Source organism: Gavialis gangeticus, unplaced genomic scaffold (genome assembly GCF_001723915.1).
Source record: "Gavialis gangeticus isolate Ggan-Ray unplaced genomic scaffold, GavGan_comp1, whole genome shotgun sequence".
In the NCBI taxonomy this organism is placed as follows: Eukaryota; Metazoa; Chordata; order Crocodylia; family Gavialidae; genus Gavialis; species Gavialis gangeticus.
Genome location: NW_017729032.1, coordinates 50,918,520 through 50,938,103, shown reverse-complemented (window position 1 = coordinate 50,938,103; position 19,584 = coordinate 50,918,520). Strand labels below are relative to the sequence as shown.

The 19,584-nt window shown below is 39.4% G+C and overlaps 1 protein-coding gene and 1 long non-coding RNA gene across 5 annotated transcripts in view; one reads left to right on the top strand and one right to left on the bottom strand.

The window, feature by feature from the left end:
• Positions 1-19,584, top strand: part of N4BP2L2 (NEDD4 binding protein 2 like 2) — a 118,139-nt gene that overhangs the window by 81,846 nt on the left and 16,709 nt on the right. For 2 of the 4 annotated variants that reach the window (XM_019524517.1, XM_019524514.1), the window contains 4 exons: positions 5,253-7,045; positions 10,435-10,520; positions 11,150-11,195; positions 17,754-18,344. In XM_019524517.1, coding sequence (XP_019380062.1) covers positions 5,253-7,045; positions 10,435-10,520; positions 11,150-11,195; positions 17,754-17,908 — 2,080 coding nt within the window. In that variant the 3' untranslated portion in view covers positions 17,909-18,344. Of the gene's footprint in view, positions 1-5,252; positions 7,046-10,434; positions 10,521-11,149; positions 11,196-17,753; positions 18,345-19,584 lie in introns of those variants that run through there. The other 2 variants (XM_019524516.1, XM_019524515.1) reach the window with 2 other exon arrangements.
• On the bottom strand, positions 6,654-10,440 carry LOC109302749. The gene is made up of 3 exons (XR_002098918.1): positions 10,354-10,440; positions 8,535-8,691; positions 6,654-6,733 (listed from the first exon to the last, which is right to left on the bottom strand). It is a non-coding gene; the product is annotated as an uncharacterized LOC109302749 (long non-coding RNA).

The window sequence follows — 19,584 nt, the reverse complement described above, 5'->3', positions numbered from 1 at the left end:
TTTGTTTGGGTATGAATGGTTTGTTTGTTTTTATACAACCCAAGTAATAAACTCCTTTTTTTCCCTCTTTTTTTAAACAAAGTCATCTCCATGGTGGTTCTCTTCAGTACTTCCATGTGCCATATATGGGGTTTTATGATGTGGACAACTCTCTACACAAGTTTAGGAACATTTAAAAAGAAAAATATGTCTACTCATTTACTTTGATTATTTTCAAGTGCTAAAACCTTAATGTAAGGAGTTGGTTGAATGCCAAGAAGAAACAACATATGCAAAGTAGCATCATCAGAGTATGAACATTACAGATGCATTGTTTTAAAAGGCAGTATTTGGACAGATTCTGTTATCAAGTGCAGCAAACTGGGAAAGAGAGGTGAAGGACATGGTCAGGTGTTTGATCCTAGAGCAGTGTGGTGCCCAACCTTGCGACTCTGGGGGCTGAGTGAGTGATGTGGGAGGAGTTTGCAGTCCCCTGTCCCGTGGGCCGTATCCCACCAGATTGGGCCCACTGCCTTAGCCCTGGTCCCAGTCCCACATGCACCACATTGGTCTCACCACAATGAATCAGGTCTGCCACCCTGGCCCCAGCCCTGTACATACCAACTGGAACCTGCACACAGGGCCATGTCATTTGGCTCACGGGGCTTGGAAATTTGGCAGTGGGGTAGCAATGGCAGCATTAATTGCTACTGCTCCCCCACCATCAAATGTCCAGTACCTTTGGGAGGCTTTTTTTTTTTCGTTTCCCACTTCCCTGGCCTTTCTTTAGGAAAAAAGTCTCAGACTTCGGCTAAAATGATGCGGAGGGGAAACTGGGCATTTATCTTATCCTGTTAATACTCTTTAGCATTCCAACCAGGGTCTTGACATGATAAAGTTGGCTTAAATATTTAACATTCAGTGGAATGTTTAATACTAGTATGTTTATTATCCCCTCTATGTTGTACTGTACAATCTAGTTTGTTGGGTTGTACTCTGTTCAGTTTCACAAAAAGCAATTTAAATTAAATAACAGGAACCTTCAAATTCCTGCTTCTAGGATATCTGGTCCTAGTTTGTTTCTTCTTGCATTCTAAGTTATGTCCTGTCAGAGTTTTTTCCCCTGCCTGTTTAAGAATGATGACAGAGGAGTGGGTGGAAGAAAGGGCTAAGTGCACTAGACTTTTGCACATTTTTCTCTGACTTGTATAAACTTTAACAGTACTTTAGCGTACAAGTCCAAGCTGTTCTCTCATTAGCAGTGGATGAAAAGGCCCTGTCCCAGGTGATGAGCAGGAGATAGGTAAATCCTGTGCTCCTTTTGGGTTCTTTAACCGCTAAGCTTATGACTAAGGCCTTCAGCACATGTTCATGCAATGGCGAGATGGGATCTAATATCCCAATCCCAAGAATTGTGTCCAGTCGTGCCACACGTGCATGGAAGGACGTGTGATTTTGGGATCAGGGATCAAATCCAACTCTCAGTATTACTACTTGCCAGTGCAGGTGGAGACTGGGAGAGGTCCCTGATCCTGGGGTACCCATGCATTGGAGAGGTTAAAAAAAACCTCTGTGCGTAGCCACAGGGCTGTCAGCTTGCTGGAATGGGGAAGCTGTCCACCAAGCCCTATCATGCAGGTAGTATCAGTCCTTGCCACACATTCAGTTTAAGGTATGATGGAAACCAGCCACAAAAATGTTATACATTTTGTGGAATATTTTTGTGACTGGTTTTCCTTTTTGTTTTGCTATCTATTGCCTGAAGGTTTGGCTGGGTTACTATTCAAGACGTGATTATTACATTTAAGATGAAATTAACCTGTTATGTCTACAGGGGCCTGAGATGCTAGAAAACCCCTTTAATCAGTATGTGAAACAATCTTAATCCTAATGTGAAACACTCCTAATGAAAGAGAACAGTAAATGGGGATAGAGCTAATCCTGCAGCCTCAAGAAAGGAGGATTCATTCCTTTGCTTCTGCATTTCTGCTGTTCTTGTACCTACATATTGTTTAAAATACTTGTGCTGTTGTGTTTATATTGCTTAGATCTTTTTGTGACAGCAAGAAATCAGTTCTTGCAGTTACGTAGGGCTGCTGCTGTTGTGAAACTAGGAAGTCCCCATTCTGGTTCAAAAGACATTTAAGAAAGAAATTCACATCAATCCTAGGGAATTGTGGTAGCATCCTGTGACATTCCCATTATCTGAAGAATAATTGGTCAGCTTTCTGTCAGATTTAAATTAATAGATTCTTATTTTACTATGCACTCTAGAAAACTGCCCAGATACTCGAGCAATATAGATAGCTTTCATACCTATTTGGTCAGAGAGAAATCTCTCCAACTTGGTTCTAAAGTTCATTCCACAATCCTGTATCTTGTTTATTTTTAAGTTTGTTAGTGATTGGACCAAAAGGATGCCATGTTTCAGATCAGGAAGTACATTGCCTGCTGATGTTCACATAGTATGCTTACAACATAAATGCTGAGCACGCATGGGATAAGTAGTCTTTCTTAAATAATTCTCTCAACACAGTAAGGCAGCAGTGAGCAACCTTTTTGCAGTGGTAGACTGGAATGACTCAGCTCACATTCTTGGTGGGCAGATGCCATGACCTGGCTGCCACCCCTTCTCCCTGTCATCCAGGTATAGCACAGACAAAGCTCTCTATGGCCCCGTTGTGGCATGAGCAAAGACCCCCACTACTTGACTGCAGCACAGCAGAGGTGGTGTGGAGAATCAGTGGCAGTCAGTGGCCATGACTCGCATGTATCCCCACTCCCCTGGAACCTTTGCATCCCTCCAGGAGCACACACCTCACATTTGGGAACTGTTGTGCTAGTAATATTCTTCATCTGGCTGTCAATTCAGGGGGATTAACTCTGTATCTAAGCATGTTTACTTTCTTAGACTCCAAAAAGAACTCTCCCATGAGTTTGTTTTCTTGCTTCATGCAGCAATGCTAAACTGTCCAACTGTGCAATTTCCTGGTTGCTTTCTCCCTTCCCCTGCACACAGCCTCCATAATCATGATTCTTAGATGTTTGTTGTCCTTTCTCCCATGTCTGTACTTCATAAATTTTAAGAAAAATAGAAACCGAGAAAGACCTAGATCTAGATTCTAGTACCTCTAGTCCTTATTTTTCTGGGTCTGATCTGTTGGTATGGTCCTCCTACTGTAACCCATGTAAGAATACATTTTAACTGCCAAGTTCTCCCTGATACTGATGAAGTAATTTGGGAGTGTTTGAGGTGCATGCTGAACAGACTCAGCATCTTTTGCTACCATGGCTGTAGCAACTGAGCACAGGTGCAGTTGTGCAACTGCTGAGAGCTGCTGTAGTATTTCTTATACTGGATACATATTTTCAAATGCACTCAGTTAAGTATCTGGCAATTTGTCACATGTTATACAAGGGAAGTGTTACTTTTTTGAACCATAACATCTTTCTTTTTCTCTCTAACTCCAGGTTCCTTTTGAGCTCAGAATTTTCAACATTGTTTTATTCAATTTCACCAGCAAAAAGCACTTTTGTTTGTGTGGTGTACTTGGTAGCCATGTTGGTCTGAGACCAGAAGACATACAAAAAAAACTAGAACCCTTGGTTCCAAAATGATACCTTTTATTAGACCAACTGGGAAATTACAAGAAAATTGTCCTTTTCTGCAAGCTTTCAGGATCAAAGTTCCTTCGGTCGGCTCTGGGAAAAGTATAGATGGTACAAGATGGTAAAAAGTCCCCATACGTATAGAGACTTTTATACCTACGGGAACTTTTTACCATCTTGTACCATCTATACTTTTCCCAGAGCCTGATGAAGGTACTTCGATCCCGAAAGCTTGAAGAAAAATACAATTTTCTTGCAATTTCCCAGTTGGTCTAATAAAAGGTATCATTTTGGAACCAAGCGTTCTAGGTTTTTTTTATGTCTTTTGTTTCTGTGTCATTTAGGAGAGCCATCTAAATGACACAGGAACAAAAGTGGACGGGTGACTCCCTCTGCTAGTGAAGGGTCCCAAGTGATTCACAATTTATAGGCTAGGTTGTTTTATACCCATTTAAATTTTGTATGCATACTTAATATCAAAAGAAATTAAGTTTTTAAAATCTACTGTAGCTTAGTGACTTTTGTTGCTAAGGCCTACATGGGAAAATGTTCATTGAGGTCTTCTCCAGTGGAGAACTAGCATTTTTGTAGCACGAGATTTTGGTTATTGATTTCTTAGAAATAACATATTATTTGCATATATTAATTGGTTATTACAGGGTACAAGTAGGTCTTTGTAGAAGCATCCTTTAAGTCCTTTATTCCCTATCCTGTGCCATATCTGTTTTTCCCATTTTAATTTCAAATATTTTTTCTGATACTCTATCTGGTCTCTAGTAGTAGATACAAATGTGCAAAAAAGGATCCATTTATATATATAGGTCACCTATCTCTTGTATCTGTTCACATGGAATTATTTTCACTGCATTTTTGTTCTTTTAATGCAATTAATGGTACAGAGTAGGATGGATTTCTGGAATAGGTTTTCCTAGGTATTTGTTTAAGTTGTTAGTTTCGCTATTACTTTATTAGCACAGCTAATTTGTCCATAGCATACTTGGATCATGAGGTATACGAAAAATGTAATTAAGAAACTATTTGGAAAACTGTAAAAAATAATGAAACTTCTATATTATCAAAGGGTTTTTTCCCCTGTATTTTTGTATTTTCCCCTTTAATTTCTGAATTATTGAGTCACTCTAATATATTTTGCCCAATAGAGGAACACTTGGAAATCAATGGGATATTTTAATAGAAGGAAAATTGAACATTTCACCATCTATTAGGTAATATCTACACTTCTGAGTACTGCACAAGATGGACTTTGCAAACGTACAGGTTATAAAAAAGTCTTGTTATGGAATGACCAGCAAGGATCAATGGGGGACAATTCTGAAAGATTTCTAACGTTTTCCCCATTTACCCATAAGTACGCCTTGAGATACTTATTAGGATATAAAAAAATAAGTGTAAACAAACTTAAGGTTTTTTGTATTTTAAATAGTTTAAATGCTTTATGAATAATAAAGTACATTTATACTATATGTCAAAAATATGCAGATGTGGTACTGTTTAAAATTCTGTATCACAATTTTAAAAATAGAATTTCAGCAGTCAGCTAAGCAAAACTCAGCAAATGGTTACATAAAATATTTTATATAAGCTATGTGTCACAGCTAGGCTATGGATGTTCTTTCATATTTTATTCTTTATCTTATATTTAGGGAAACAGATTTAAAGAAGAAACTTGGACACCGATTGAACAAAACAAAACAGAGAAAAAAGCGAAAAAGAGGCAAAAAATCAAAAAATAGCCTTATTAACATCAGGGAGAAAAAGTCAGATGGAGCCCCTCATCGTCTAATTCCTGGTGATCAGGAAACCTCAGAGAGTGAAGAGGAAGATTCAGAAGAAGAGAACAGAAAATCAGCTTGTACGTTCAGTGGAGATGCAGGAGATCCAGTCGGTGGTTGTGAAGATGGTTCTACTGGTGATGATGTTGAAAGTGTAGAATCTACAAATCGTAAGAAAGAAGGTTTTCCTGTTGCTGTGTCTGAGATTTCAGCCACATTTGATAATCCATCGAAAAACAACTTGCTTGCAGAAGATAAAAATCCACTTCTAATAAATTCAACATCCATTTCTAATGATAACATAACTGAACACACAGCTGATGAACAGCTGACAGATGAAAATCAAAATAAAACCCTTTTGGAGAAAGAAAGCAATTCATTAAAAATAAATTATCAAAATTCTATCATAATAGCAGAACATAGTAGTGATGATTATAATACTGTGATGTTAAACACTGAAGACAAATGTAAATCAGGTCAAATGACATGTGAACCAAAAGAAAATCTTTCTCACCTTTATGATTTAAAAGAATCTGAAACATCCATCATCTTGTCCGATAAAAACATAAGTGATAAACATATATCAAAAAGAAATGGGAATTACTCAAATGCATGGGCTTTTTTTTCAATTAATTTAGGTGATGAACAATTACAGCTGGACTCTGATAGGCAGACTTCTCTCTCTGCATGGCCTGAGAGCACCCATAAATTTATATGTGAGCAAAGACCAAAAAAAGCGAGGACACCCAAACAGACATATTCTGACAACACCGTAGAACTACCTCATCATCATTCTAATGAAGAAATGGAAAAACAATCCAGTCAGCAAACGTTCAATGAAGAGATTGTTAGTGTACCACATGATAGCCTATTATCTTTGATTGACAGAAGAGATGGTATTTCATTCGAAGAATCACAAGACACCTCCACAAGCATCTTTCATGAAGTAAATTCAAAATATGCACCAGTTGTGCCAAAGAAAAAAACACACAAAAAGATACTGAAATTGGCACCAAACTTTAATATACCAAGACAAATTGCTGTTAGTACAGAGGAAGGACAGAAGGATGTTCCTTTACAACATGATTGCTTATCAGAAAGCATTTTGGAAATTAAACAAAAGAAAGTTTTCAGTAAGAAAAATGGAGAAAGGGATGACCAAATCTTTAAAATTCATGAATGCCAACCATCTTCTAATAATGATGAGCTGATAGAGTCTTCGCCTAACTATGTGAAATCTCTTTTGCCTAATACTTTGTATAATCACATGGGACAATCTGGTGCTTCTTCGGTTCAGAAATTTCCCAATAGCTTGTGTATAGTTTCTTCAACAACTGAGGAAGAAATCCCACCTGTTAAACAACAAAAGATATGTGATAAAAAAGAGGGTGAACAAGAACAAGTCTCTTCTGAGGTCACAACTAGTCACCCAGATATCTTGTCTTCTGTTAAAGTCATTTCTGACTGTTCTGCAGACTGTATTAAGTTTGAAAGCTGTGGGGATGGTATGCACAAAATAGAGAAAACTGAACCACCAGAAGCCTCACAAATTGAAGATAAACAAGATTCTATAGATGCTAAATCTAATGTTCTGGATCTTCCTTTATCATTAGGATTTGCTTTTCAGCTTGTGCAGCTTTTTGGTTCTCCTGGAGTTCCACTGGGTAATATTAACTGTTGTTGTTTCAAGCATATGTGAAGATAAATGTCAGTTTCTCATTGCAGCTAGCAGTTACACATTTGTGACAATTTAGATGACGACTGGTTGCCAGTATAGATACTTTGATGGAATTAATTAGATCTCTTGCTCACTTAATTATATAGGCTACCGGTTCTTCGTTGAGCATTTTATAGCTGTACCCTTGTTGCATGCTGTTGAGTAATGCTGACTATTCACTAACTTTAAATCCAAAGAATGAGATCCTTGTAGCTGTGCTGCAGTTTCAGCTGCATAAAGACATTATATTAAGTCAAATTTTAACCAGGTAGTTAGGAAACTTCATGAAAGCAGACATGAAGAGTGAATCGTTTGCTCCTATGTTTGAGTTTGCGTATTTCCTTGCTAGCAAGCATGTGTTTCACCTTTTTAAATACTAGCATTCCAATATGAATATTGCACATCCAGAATCTATATTCCATTAACCTTTTCAGTACATTTTAGGGACTTTTGAAAATTTTGCCCTGAGCCAAATTTAATATGAAATCAAAGCTCTAGCCCCAGATGCATATTTTTCTTGTGCTATGTATATTCTTTGGAGCATGTTATACACACCTGGAATGTCATCATAAAAGGCTAAGGCGTATGCTGAGTTTAAATTTTCCTAGTGTAATTTTATTTAAATTATATGCTAAGTCAGGTTGCATATATCCCCCTGAAGAACAAGATACATTGAAAAGGTTAAACCTTCTTCCTAAGTGTATGATCACCTTCACATGGAAGTAATTCTAGTGACACATAGTTAACATGGTTCTTCATGTGTATAACTGAACATTTGCCTAAGACTTTGTAGATCAGTGACTACAGGCCCCTATTTAGACAAATAGTTATAAACATTTTACCTCTTTTGTGGGGGCTTTCCTCAATGAAAATACTAAATACATTTAGATTACAGAAACATTTCTTTGATTTTAACATATCATATTAACAAAGCATATTTACAGAGAACCAAGATTAGAAATAGATGCTGCTGAATGGAGCAATTCATTTGTGCTGTTATATGTCACAGCACAGCTGATCCACTTCACTGGGCAAAAGACACAGGCTGAGTGGAGAAAGTGCCACAAGGTAATAGGCATCTGCCTCAATAAAGCAGCAGAGTCTATTACTACCTTTTGCTGTGCCACTGATTTCATGTCATGTGGCACAAGAAATGGTAAAGAAGTCTAGTTGCTCAGCATTTGTACCACCTTAAAATTTTTAATGTGGCACAAATGAGAAATCAGATGATATCTGTTTCCTAAGACAGAGTCAAAAGCTACATGATGATTTTTTTTTAAGTAGGTGCTTCATTTTAAATCCTTGAGTAATCCTTAATGATTTTTAGGTGTTAAGACTTCAAGTTAAACATGTGCTTAAAAGCTTTGCAGAATTGGGGATAAAATTAACAAACATGTTTTTTAAAACAGTCAATAATTAGTTTCTCTTTTACTTACCTGTCAAGACCAATACTTTTCTTGTAAAAGTTGATGCCATCACTAATGATGAGGACAATATAATTTCCTCCATATATTAGGTGCTTGTGAGGTCTTGGCTATTATCTGCAAATACATTTTCCTCTCTTCAGCTATGGCTTGCAAGTGTACATCTTGGCTAGGGACAGATATTCAAAAAGCCTGAGCCTGAATTGATTCAATCTTCGCAGGTTAGTCTCAGCTGGCTAGGCTGAACCAGTTTATAACCAGACAGACATTCTCTCTGGACTGAGAAAATTCAGGCATATGCCTGCAGTGGCTCAGGCTAAAAGCCAGGGAACACTAGGGCAGCTCTGCCTTCCCTTTCATAGTGCTGGGGGGGGGCAAGCCAGGCCCGGCCACGGCAGGATGTTCTGACTGGGAAGGTCTGCCTGCACCATCTCAGGCTTTTTCTCACTGGCTGCTCAAGGGGCAGGAGTGTTGCCAGCCCCCTGCTAGCACTCTGAGGCAAGGTGGGGTGGGGTGGGGAGGGGAGTGCAATACATGCATCTGTTGATGACACAGTGCTTTTTAATCTCCCTCCCTGCTTCTTTATACTGTTTGCAGTAAACTGACAGGAGAGCAAGCCAGCAGGGAGCTGATAACAGTGTTTATCACCCCATCAGCAAAACAATAACCCCTCTCCTAATGGAGTTCAAACTCTTCTTAAACAGCTTACCAGATGACCTGTTGATTAGTTCCAAAAAGCCCTAAGTGGTCACTGTTCAGTTTGCCTGTCCCAGTGAAATTGGAGACATGCACACACAAACACCTCTCAGCATTAGCTAACATACCACATGCCTAGGGTCCATGGGGCTGGGGTCTGTGCTGTGAGAGATGGGAGGAAGAAAGGGGGAGGATCCCTGCTTCAGCAACGAGGGGGGGTTGAGCAGGGGGAAGCCAGGCAGACCCTGATGCACTTGGAGTCTCTGCTGAAGCTCCAACCAGGGAGCAAAAGGGACGGGGCAGCCCTGCTGTGGATCAGAGAGCCCTGTCCAGCCCAGAGAGTATGCTGGGATGCTGGGGGAGTCTGGTTTATCCTAAACCAGCAAGGGGTCTGGGACAGACATTGTATAAACTAGTTTGAGCCAAATCGGTTAAGACTGATACTACGTTCAAGCAGGTTTATCTCAAACTGGTTTCAGACATTTTCAAACTGGTTTATGTGCACTGAGCATCTGTACTGTTACATGTTTAAACCAGTTTCTGATCACTTAAACCGGTTTATGTGTAAAATCTGTCCCTGGCCTTTCTGGGCTAGGGTCTTGTCAGATCTCATCAAGGAAGCATGATTGGCTATTATAACAAATTGAACCAGTAAATTCCAAACATGGGTATAAGCTGGGAGTAGTAATGAAGTTGTAGTAAATCAGTGACTATTACCTTATCCCTTAGAGTCAGTACTAAGCCAAACTCTCTATTTTAGGGGAACTTCTGTTGGAAATACTCTTTAAGAGATATAGCACTGAGGCCGTGACCATTTATGATTGTAAAAGATACTATAGTTCTGGATATTGGTCCCAGTCTATTGGGAAATACTTTTACTTTTGTTTTCAGTGATTTTTTTCCCCCTTAGTATATTTTATTTCAGATTCTTATGCACTTTCAGAAAGCTGCCGTTTATGGCATGTAAATGCTACAGGTAAATGCATGTTTTATATAAAATATATATTTAATATATATTTATATAAAAATATTTGTATTGGCTTTAGGTTCCTTAAAACCTGGTATGTAGAAAATATATAATTCTGGGTTTTGCCTGAGCTGAGGTAGCAGCAAGTCTTTAAAATATAAACAATACCTGATAAAATACAATGATACTTCTTTGCTTAAAATGCAGTAATATGAATAGTCATCCCTAAAATGTCTTGTTCTTTTGCAGAATCTTTGTTGCCAGATGATTATATAGTTCCTCTTGATTGGAAAGTATCAAAGATGATCTATTTCCTGTGGAAGACATCTGTGGAGGTATGAATTTTACTTTTTGCCAAGCCACCTATAGTTTAGGAGCAAAGAACAACTATTTAATTCAGAAGGAAAGATTATTTTGGCTGGAAGATCTCTCTTATAAATGCAAACAATTTAATGAACCATCTCCTGCGAGGCCAGGACTAGTTCTAATATATAGTCAGACTGAGAAGGTGTGGTGGGCATAGCAATAGAATAACTTGGGAGCCAGCTAAGAAAAATCAAATCTCTTCTTGTTGTTGTAGGTCCCTCCCTAAATCCCCCATATGAGTTCCTGCTGCCCTCCACCATTCTTTTCATACATCTATTGTGCCACAACCCGAGTATCTCCAGCTAACACTATTCCTTCCCTGATGTTTCTAGCAAAAACATTAACAGAGGTTGTGTTGCGCGAGTTTGACTGGGACTTGGCTTCCTTTACCTGGTCAAACACTGCAGTTTTGAAATAGGTTTTTGCTCCTGCTTACAGTACCTGTTATTTTTTATGGTAATTTTTAGAAAATATGACAGGCTGCTATCATGAAAAATGACAGAAATCCTATAAATACAATTAACTAAAAATTGTTATGTAAAATAGACACAAATCTCACACCACATTTTCTTCCTTTTTCTGTTGTTATTTATTTTAGGAAAAACAGAAGAAGAATGGCTTTCAAAACAGGAATTCCTTGGTTGGTAAGCATAATTTCCTAAATGGAAAGCATATAAAATATCTGTTTACCTGTGGAACAAACAATTAAAGGAGAAATTAAAAAAATCCAAGTCCCTGTATCCGAAGGAGTTATTATGCTATTTCTTGTGTTAGATGAAGTATTTTATATTTCAGTGTAGTATTAAATAGATGTCTCTGTATACAGTAGACAATATAGCCATTTTACAACTGTTATGCAACATAATTTTGAGTTTCCTTATGTTCTGAAATTTTCCATCTTAATGGATTATCTTATTAAATACATTAAATTATGAACTTTGAGTTAACATCCAGTTCAGAATAGGCATGAAAGTAAAAAACATTTTGTTTTAGGCTTTATTCCTGCCAAGTGCTAAGAGTATCCAACTTTCACTGAATTCACTGGGCACTAAAGATGATTAGTACCTCTTTGGAACAGGCTGCAAGTCAGTAAAAGAGAATGAGGCTTGATAAGAAGTATCAAGAAGACTGTGTGAAGGAAATTACTGAAGTTTTCAGATGGAGATTGGTGTTGATTTACCCTTTCTCCATCACTTTCATCTCTTTGTGTGACTGGTCGCCATTGGCTTCTAAATATTTTACTGTTTTGTGGCTTGGGAGCATCAAAAGCGTTCCCCACCACAATTTTGTTGCCTTCGTGGGAGACTTGGCCTTGGGCAAGCCTTCCTCTAATCATCAACTGTATTATCTTACTGCAGCGCTGAAGGTCTATGAAAGCAGCTGGAGAAAATGGCTTCTGGGATGAGTACCCAGAAGTTAGGCTTTGTCTTGACTAAGTTTAGGTGTATAGTTAGGCTAAAACACTTTAGGGTGCTGATAGATGTGGGGGACAAAAAAAAAAGTGCTTTAGTGGAAGAAGCAGCATGTTAGATCAACCCAGCTCCACAGTGTCTGTATAGATGGGGTGATTTAGTGGGGCTTTTTTGGTGTTTTTATCTAAGCATAGATTGGGCACTTTAGTGGGCTCTTTTGGCGCTTTTATCTAGTAGCTGATTGGTTCAATCAGCTACTAGATAAAAGCCCCCAAAAAAGCCCCACTAAAGCACCTGATCTATACAGACATTGGGTGAGTCAGATCCAACTAACACAATGCCTCTTCTGGGTATGTGCTGGGCTTTGTGGGTGTGTCCAGAGTTTACAGTAAAGCATCATTTATTTTGGGGGGCGGGGGGGCTTAAGAAGGGGGATCACACATACATCTGTAAGCAGCCTTAGTGTTTCAGATTGGTAAAATACATAGATTTCTAGTGAAATAAACTGTTCCAGAGATGTCATTTTACCTTGACACACAAACAAATGGCAAACTATGTAAAATGTACTTCACTTGTCTCTGGCAAATCACAGTATTTTTTTAGTTGATACTACCACTCCTCAGGATAAAGAGAGTCAAGAATCTTATGAAACATTTCAAGAAATGGACCTGTTTCACAGTGAAATAGTAGAGAATGTCATGACTCACACAAGTGCTTGTTGCTCATATACCATATCCAACCTATCTTAAATGGCTATCTTGAATAGAGAAACTCAGCATGAGAAAAAATATAACAGTTTATAAACCTATTGTATTTATCTCATTCTTATGCATTAGGTTGTTCAAAACACCTGAAGACCAAAGATTTTTTGCATTCATTTTCATAAAATGATTTTAAAATAGTACCTATAGACACCCATCTATGAATTTATCTACATTTCCATCACCCTCCCTCCACACCATCCCACCCCAGAAACTGATTTAAGGAAAGAGGAAGATCGAGAAACTATCTGTTTTTAATAAGTCAGTGGACAAACTACAATACAGTAAAACCTGGATGGTCCAGTGGGCAGAGCACTGTACTGGAGTGCAAGATATGGGGTTCTATACTCAGTTTGGTTACTGACTTATGGGAGAGCTTGGCGGAGAAAATTCCCATTTCTACGTTTCAGTTTCTCCGTCTGTAAAATAAGATAATGTTACTGACTGTCTTTCTGAGACATTTTGCAGATAAATCACACTCAGCAAAACTTATCCTCTTTGTTTATTAGACATATTCTATGACAAATTGCTAATTAAAAAGAAGAAAGTACTAAGAACTGTAAAGAGGAAGGACTTTGGGACCAGTATGTTGGATGCAAAAAATAATACTACCTAGCTCATATATTATGTTTCTCATCAGTAGATCTGAAAGTACTTTTACAAAGGAAAAAACATTATTACCCCCTCTTTAGAGATGGGAAAGCTGAGGCACTAGTAAGTTAGGTAACTTGACCAAGGTTATCCAGCAGGCCAGTAGCCAAGCTAGAAATAAAACCTCTGTCTCCCATGTTTCAGAAAGCTACTGCTAATGTGCAAGTTAGCTATGAATATGCTGGAGTTTACTTTGTTTTGTACTTGGAATATTTTCTAATAATGTACATTGTTTATTATGGAATATAATCTGTCAGAAGCAAAGTAAACAAACAAATATTGGGTTGGAACAGTACTTTGATGTTATCAATTTTAATATTGATTTTCTTAAAAGGAAGTTTCAATAACATACTTTCCCCTCTAATTTGTATTGCTGATTAGCTTAGGAACTTGATACATTTGGAGCTGTAGATCAAAAGGGCAGAGCTGTTACATTCTAATTGTTATGTTTAGACAAGCCATGAATGATAAAAACATAGCAGAACTACTCTAGGCTTTAACCTGCTTCATTTAGTAGAGCTGCTGACAGATGTGAAAAAACACAAAAAACCAAAACCACACTTTGCTGGAAGAGGCATCATGTTAGTTCAGCCTGGCTCTATAGCATCTGTATAGATCGGGTGCTTCAGAGGGGCTTTTTCGCACTTTTACCTAACAGCTGATTCAATCAGCTATTAGATAAAAGTGCAGAAAAATTCCCACTGAACCACCTGATCTATACAGATGTTGGGCGGGCTTGCTCAAACTAACACAATGCCTCTTTCTGGGCATGCCCTGGGCTGGCACGGGGTTGCGCCAAGTTTAATGTAGAGCACTGTTTTTGGCGGGAGTTATGTCTGTATGCAGCCTAGTGTTAAAGCTTAGCTACATTTATATAACTTCCAGCTTATTTACCCATAGCAATTAAAATGTAACAGGTGCTGTCCTGAAACATTTTCCTTTTGAAACAGCTCCAAAGGTATGTCTGTCCATAGGTTCACTCCACCACTATTCCAGAGTTACCCAGTTTAAACAAACCATTCACATCCTGATAATGGCTACAGACTGATCCTGCAAAGTGTTCCATGTGTGACTTCAGTTGGCTTTGAGGTCAAGTGTCTTGTAACATTGTAGTCCTAATTGGTAGTTAGATATTAGTGTGTTATCACCAAACACTTAATTGTATCTCTAGCATAGAGTGAAGTTTTGTATTTATCAATACTATAAATACTTCACTAGCAAGCAATTTTGTTTAGAAATGGTACTTTCCTGGTAGTTTGTATTCTGTAGTTATGTATTTAAAAAATTAGAACTTTATCACTGTTAGAAATATTAATTATCAAGAAATTAGTTTTATTTAGGGTTTTTCCACTGTTCTTTAATCCTCCAAGGCTGCCCTACTTATTTGTGGATGCCCCCAAAAGTGAGGCCTTTGCAGTGTACAGCCCAGGCTCCACGTGTTGGTGCCATCTGTAGCCCCTGTCTACACCAAAGTTGGACAGCCCTGTTTTCTAATATTAACCAGTGCAAATGTTTGTATTATATGACAGACTGTTGTTCATCAAGGTGCTTACAGCTGTTGTGCATCATGATGATAATGATCTTGAGGTTGAGTTCCATTGCAAGTAAATTATTGCTTGGACATTTCCAAGTTTTTAAATTAAAAAAAAAATACATGAACACAAAACAAGAATCTCAAATAGGACATGGTATCAGATGAGGTTTTGATGAAATCAGTCAGTTTTATTTTCAATTTTTATGGCTAGGTTCAACAATATGACATAGCTGCCATATATTTCATAGTTTCTAGGGTCAGAAGGGACCTGAACAGATCATCAAGTCCGACCCCCTGCGCTGGGCAGGATCAGGTGCTGGGATCATTATACTCCAGCCAGATATCTGTCCAACCTCCTCTTGAAGACCCCCAAGGTAGGGGAAGGCACCACCTCTCTTGGGAGCCCATTCCAGAGCCTGGCAGCCCTAACCATAAAGTAATGCCTCCTGATATCAAGCCTGAACCTGCTCTCAGTCAATGTGTGGCTGTTATTCCTTGTTATCCCAGGTGGTGCTCTGGAGCAGCACCATACCAATGGGGACTGTTAGCCAAAATTCTTCCAATAAGCACTGGACAAGTATGCATCTAACATAAAATATAAATGTGTACAGCACATTTTGAAGGAAAAATTATAAGCTTAATAGAGGGAGAAAGGACTTAACTTTGGCAGCAGTATGGAAACGGTTATTCATCTAGGTTGCTATAACTGCATTTCCATCTAAACCCAAGTGTCTAAACCTCATGCCTACTGCTGCTAAAAGAAACAAACTTTCTATTTTTCCTTCCTACCTTTGGTCCAATATAAGATCTTGCCTAAAAAAAAAAATTAAAAAATTAGTTGCTGCTTGTGTATTTCCTGGACAATCATGGTTGCAACATCACTTCAACCCTATTTTTAGTACAGAATTCAACTCCACCTTAACAATGGAACCACCATTAACACCTCCATGAAACTTTCAAATGTATGTATATACATACTGTGTATGCCCAAATCCAAAATTACTTTGAATTTAGGATAACCCCAGCCCCCCAATAATTAGATTCTGTACATGGCAAGTCCTAAACTATATTGTAATTTTCCATGTATAGAACCTAATTATTGGAGGGCCATCTTAAATTCATCCTCTCTCCCATAGCTGTGGCAGGGAAGGCTGGTGAGGGGCTTGACCCATGCCCCTTGCCCCCCCCCGCCCTCCCTGTGTTTCCTTGCCCTGCCACTTGCTGCCCACCCCCTTTTGACCTGCCTTCTGCCCCTTCTTCCTCATAACTGTGCCTGGTCCCTGCCCCAAGCCATGTGCCATCCTAGCCATCCACCCCTTGCCCCCATACCCTATGCACGTGCTTGTTCCCCCCCAGCTGTCTGTCCCTACCATGTGCCCAATAGCATCTATCCCTGTCACCTGTCCTGCTCCCCACCACCACAACCCCTAGCCAGTGTCTACTCCCTTTCCTGCTTACCTTCTGAGAAGCTCTGGCTCCAGCTATGGGGCAGGCAGTTGTGGTATCCCTGGCCACACCAGGGAGAAGCAGTGACAGCAGCTGTAGCATAGCCAGGTCAGGGCCAGCAGGGCTGAGGCTGGAGCCAGAGCTGAAGGTAAGTGTGAGGGAAAATTGCTGGTGGGAATGGGGGACAGGCAGTTCAGTTTCCCCCATGTCCCCTTCATGGTGCATGCTGTGGGTCTCCCCCACATGTCCTCCTGCCCCCACAGTCTCCCCCATGCTCTCTTTACTGATGATCCACCCCAGCCTGGGACAGGTGGCAGCTTAGGTTTGGCTTCAGCTCTGGAATTGGCCTTGGGAAGAAGCTTGAGCTGAGCTGCTACTTGCCCCAGGCTGATACTTGAATCAAAGATGGTGCTTTTCCCCCCCAGCGTTGATGGTGGTGTGGAAATGCCATCTTGGATTTGAGTAAATACAGTTAAGTTATATTTAGACCCCCTGTTGTGCAGGCTTGTTCATATTGGTAGATCCTGACACTGTACAGAATCCACTGATTTCAGTACAAATCCGCAGGAGCAAAAAGGCCAGTCATGTGAGTGAGATTACAGAATCAGGCCTTAAATGTTTGTGTCCCCTCTAATTTGAGCTGAGCGTTCTGTCCGGTCTTTCTGGCTTATTATTGAGGTTTGGAGACCTGCTTATTGTCTTCAGTTTTATTTTAATAAACAGTAAATGTACAATCAATGTATTTTCATCTGAGACTTTTCTGTTTCGTTGCATAATCTTATTTCAGCTTCTTCTTTAGGCCTTTTATTTTGCCTTGAGATTTCTTTTAAGAGGAGTTATTTATAATTGCTATTTATTCTGATTTTTCAACTTTGCTAGCAAAGGACATTATTTGCTAAAATAATTTAATTATATATTGCCATCCAGAATTTTAAATATGCATTTGAGTTGCTTCAGCAAACCATTTATAAATGTAACTTGTGTTTTGCAATACCTGTTTCCTTTAGTTGCACTAAGAGATCTAATTTAGTCAATAAAATAATGTGTAATCCATTTAATCCTTAATTCAGGTATTTCAAATTTTTGCATAATATCTCCAATAAATATTTTCCTTTTAATGGTAAGTAATGCCAGCGTTACTTATATTTTGCCTGATCTTATTCTCTGGTTGGATTTGTAGTCATGAATGATAACTACGAGTGAGAAATTAAAATTAACTGTAGGAGTGATCTTTTTTTTTTTTTTTTTTTGAGAGAGAGTTGGCTTTTTTATTCCCTTAAATAACTATTAGTTAGAAGTATTTTTGTTTCCTTTCACAATCACCACAAAAAAGATTACCTAACAGAACAGGCCTGTTTTTCTCTAGCTGGTTATCTTTGTTGCACTGTTCATTTCTAGGGTGCTGTTGTTTGCACATTTACCTCCATTCTTATTTTGCGAGAACCTTCCTGAACCATCTCCTTTCACTTGCTGAAGAGCTCCTCCCAAACTCTGTGTGGGCTTGGGCATCAAGAGGCACAACCAATATGATCTTCGCTGCTCGACAGCTGTAGGAAAAATGCAGGGAACAACGTAAACCTCTCTATTAACCCCATGAAAGCCTTCCATTCTGTCAACTGAGAAGCACTGTGGAGGATCATTTTGAGATATGGATGCCTGCCGAAATTTATCATCATTTATCACCTGCTCCATGATGGTATGTGAGTGGTAGTTCTTAGTAACAGATCTATTACAGATCCCTTTGAGGTGAAGACAAGAGTTAAGCAAGACTGTATCGTTGCTCCAACACTCTTCTCAGTATTCCTTACTGTGATGCTACATCTGACTACCGACAAGTTTCCGGTTGGAGCGGAGCTAAACTACTGAATGGATAGCAAGCTATTTAATCTCGGCTGACTTTGAGTCAAAATCAAGAATACCCCGACATCAGTCATCGAGCTCCAATACACTGTGATGGGGCTGTAGTGTGCTCACTCAGATGGTGCTCACTTAGAAGCCGATTTTCAGACAATCGTTGACGTCTTTACTGAGGCATACAAGAAAATGGGACTGATGCTTAACATTCAGAAGACTAAGGTCCTCCACCAACAAGCTCTTAATGAGTGGTTTCCAGCGTCAGTAATTCAGATTTACAGTGAAACTCTGGAGAACATTGAGTATTTTCTGTATCTTGGAAGATATCTCTTTCAGGAGGCTGACATTGGCAAATAAATCTAACATCACCTCAAATGTGCAAGTGCAGCCTTCAGATGCCTGAGGAAACAGGTGTTCAAGGATCATGATATGACATTTGAAACTAAGCTCGCTAGCAGTTGTGATCCCTACCTTGCTATACCGAGCTGAGATGTAGACAACATATACGAGACACCTCAGGTCACTGGAGAAGTGCCAGCAGAAGATTCTTTGAATCTAGTGGGAAGACACACCAACATTAATGTTCTGTCACAAGCAAATATCATGAACAACGAAGTGATAATCATCCAACAACAACTTTGCTGGGCTGGTCACATCATTTAGATGTGCAACTCTGGATTCCCAAAGCAAGTTTTATTCTTCCAACTCAGTCAAGGCATACAGTCAAGAGGTGGGCAGAGAAAGCACTTTAAGGACATCCTCAAGGCCAACTTGAGAAAATGGTACATCAATATTAACTTGTGGGAGATTATTGCCCACGACCGTCCCAAATTGAGGAAGAGTCTGGTGTAATGATCTGAATACTGTGAAACCTCACAATGACTCAGGAGACAGAAAAATGGAAGCGGCAGAAAGAGTGTCTCATGGAATGAAGCAGGAACCTAGAGCCATCCACCCCACCAGAAAATATGCCTGAGCTGCAGCAGAATCTTCCAGTCCCAGATAGGCCTTGTCATTTATCTTTGGATCTAAAGATAATGGGGTCAGAGGGGCAAGCTGAAGTGCTCTGGGTCAAGATACAAGGGGGCTGTGGGGAGAGGGATCTAATGGTGGGGGTCTACTACAGACCCCCCCAACCAAGGGGAGGAGCTGGACCAGGAATTTTTGGTCCAGCTTGCAGACATACTTAAGGCGAAGGATGTAGTTGTCATGGGTGATTTAAATTACTGGGACATCTGCTGGGAGAAACAGTCAGCCAGGTCGGACCGTTCCAGGAGGTTCCTGGCCGAGATACAGGACCTCCACTTAATTCAGGAGGTGTACAGTCCCGCCAGAGGAAATGCCCTGTTGGACCTGGTCCTGGCCACAGGCGATG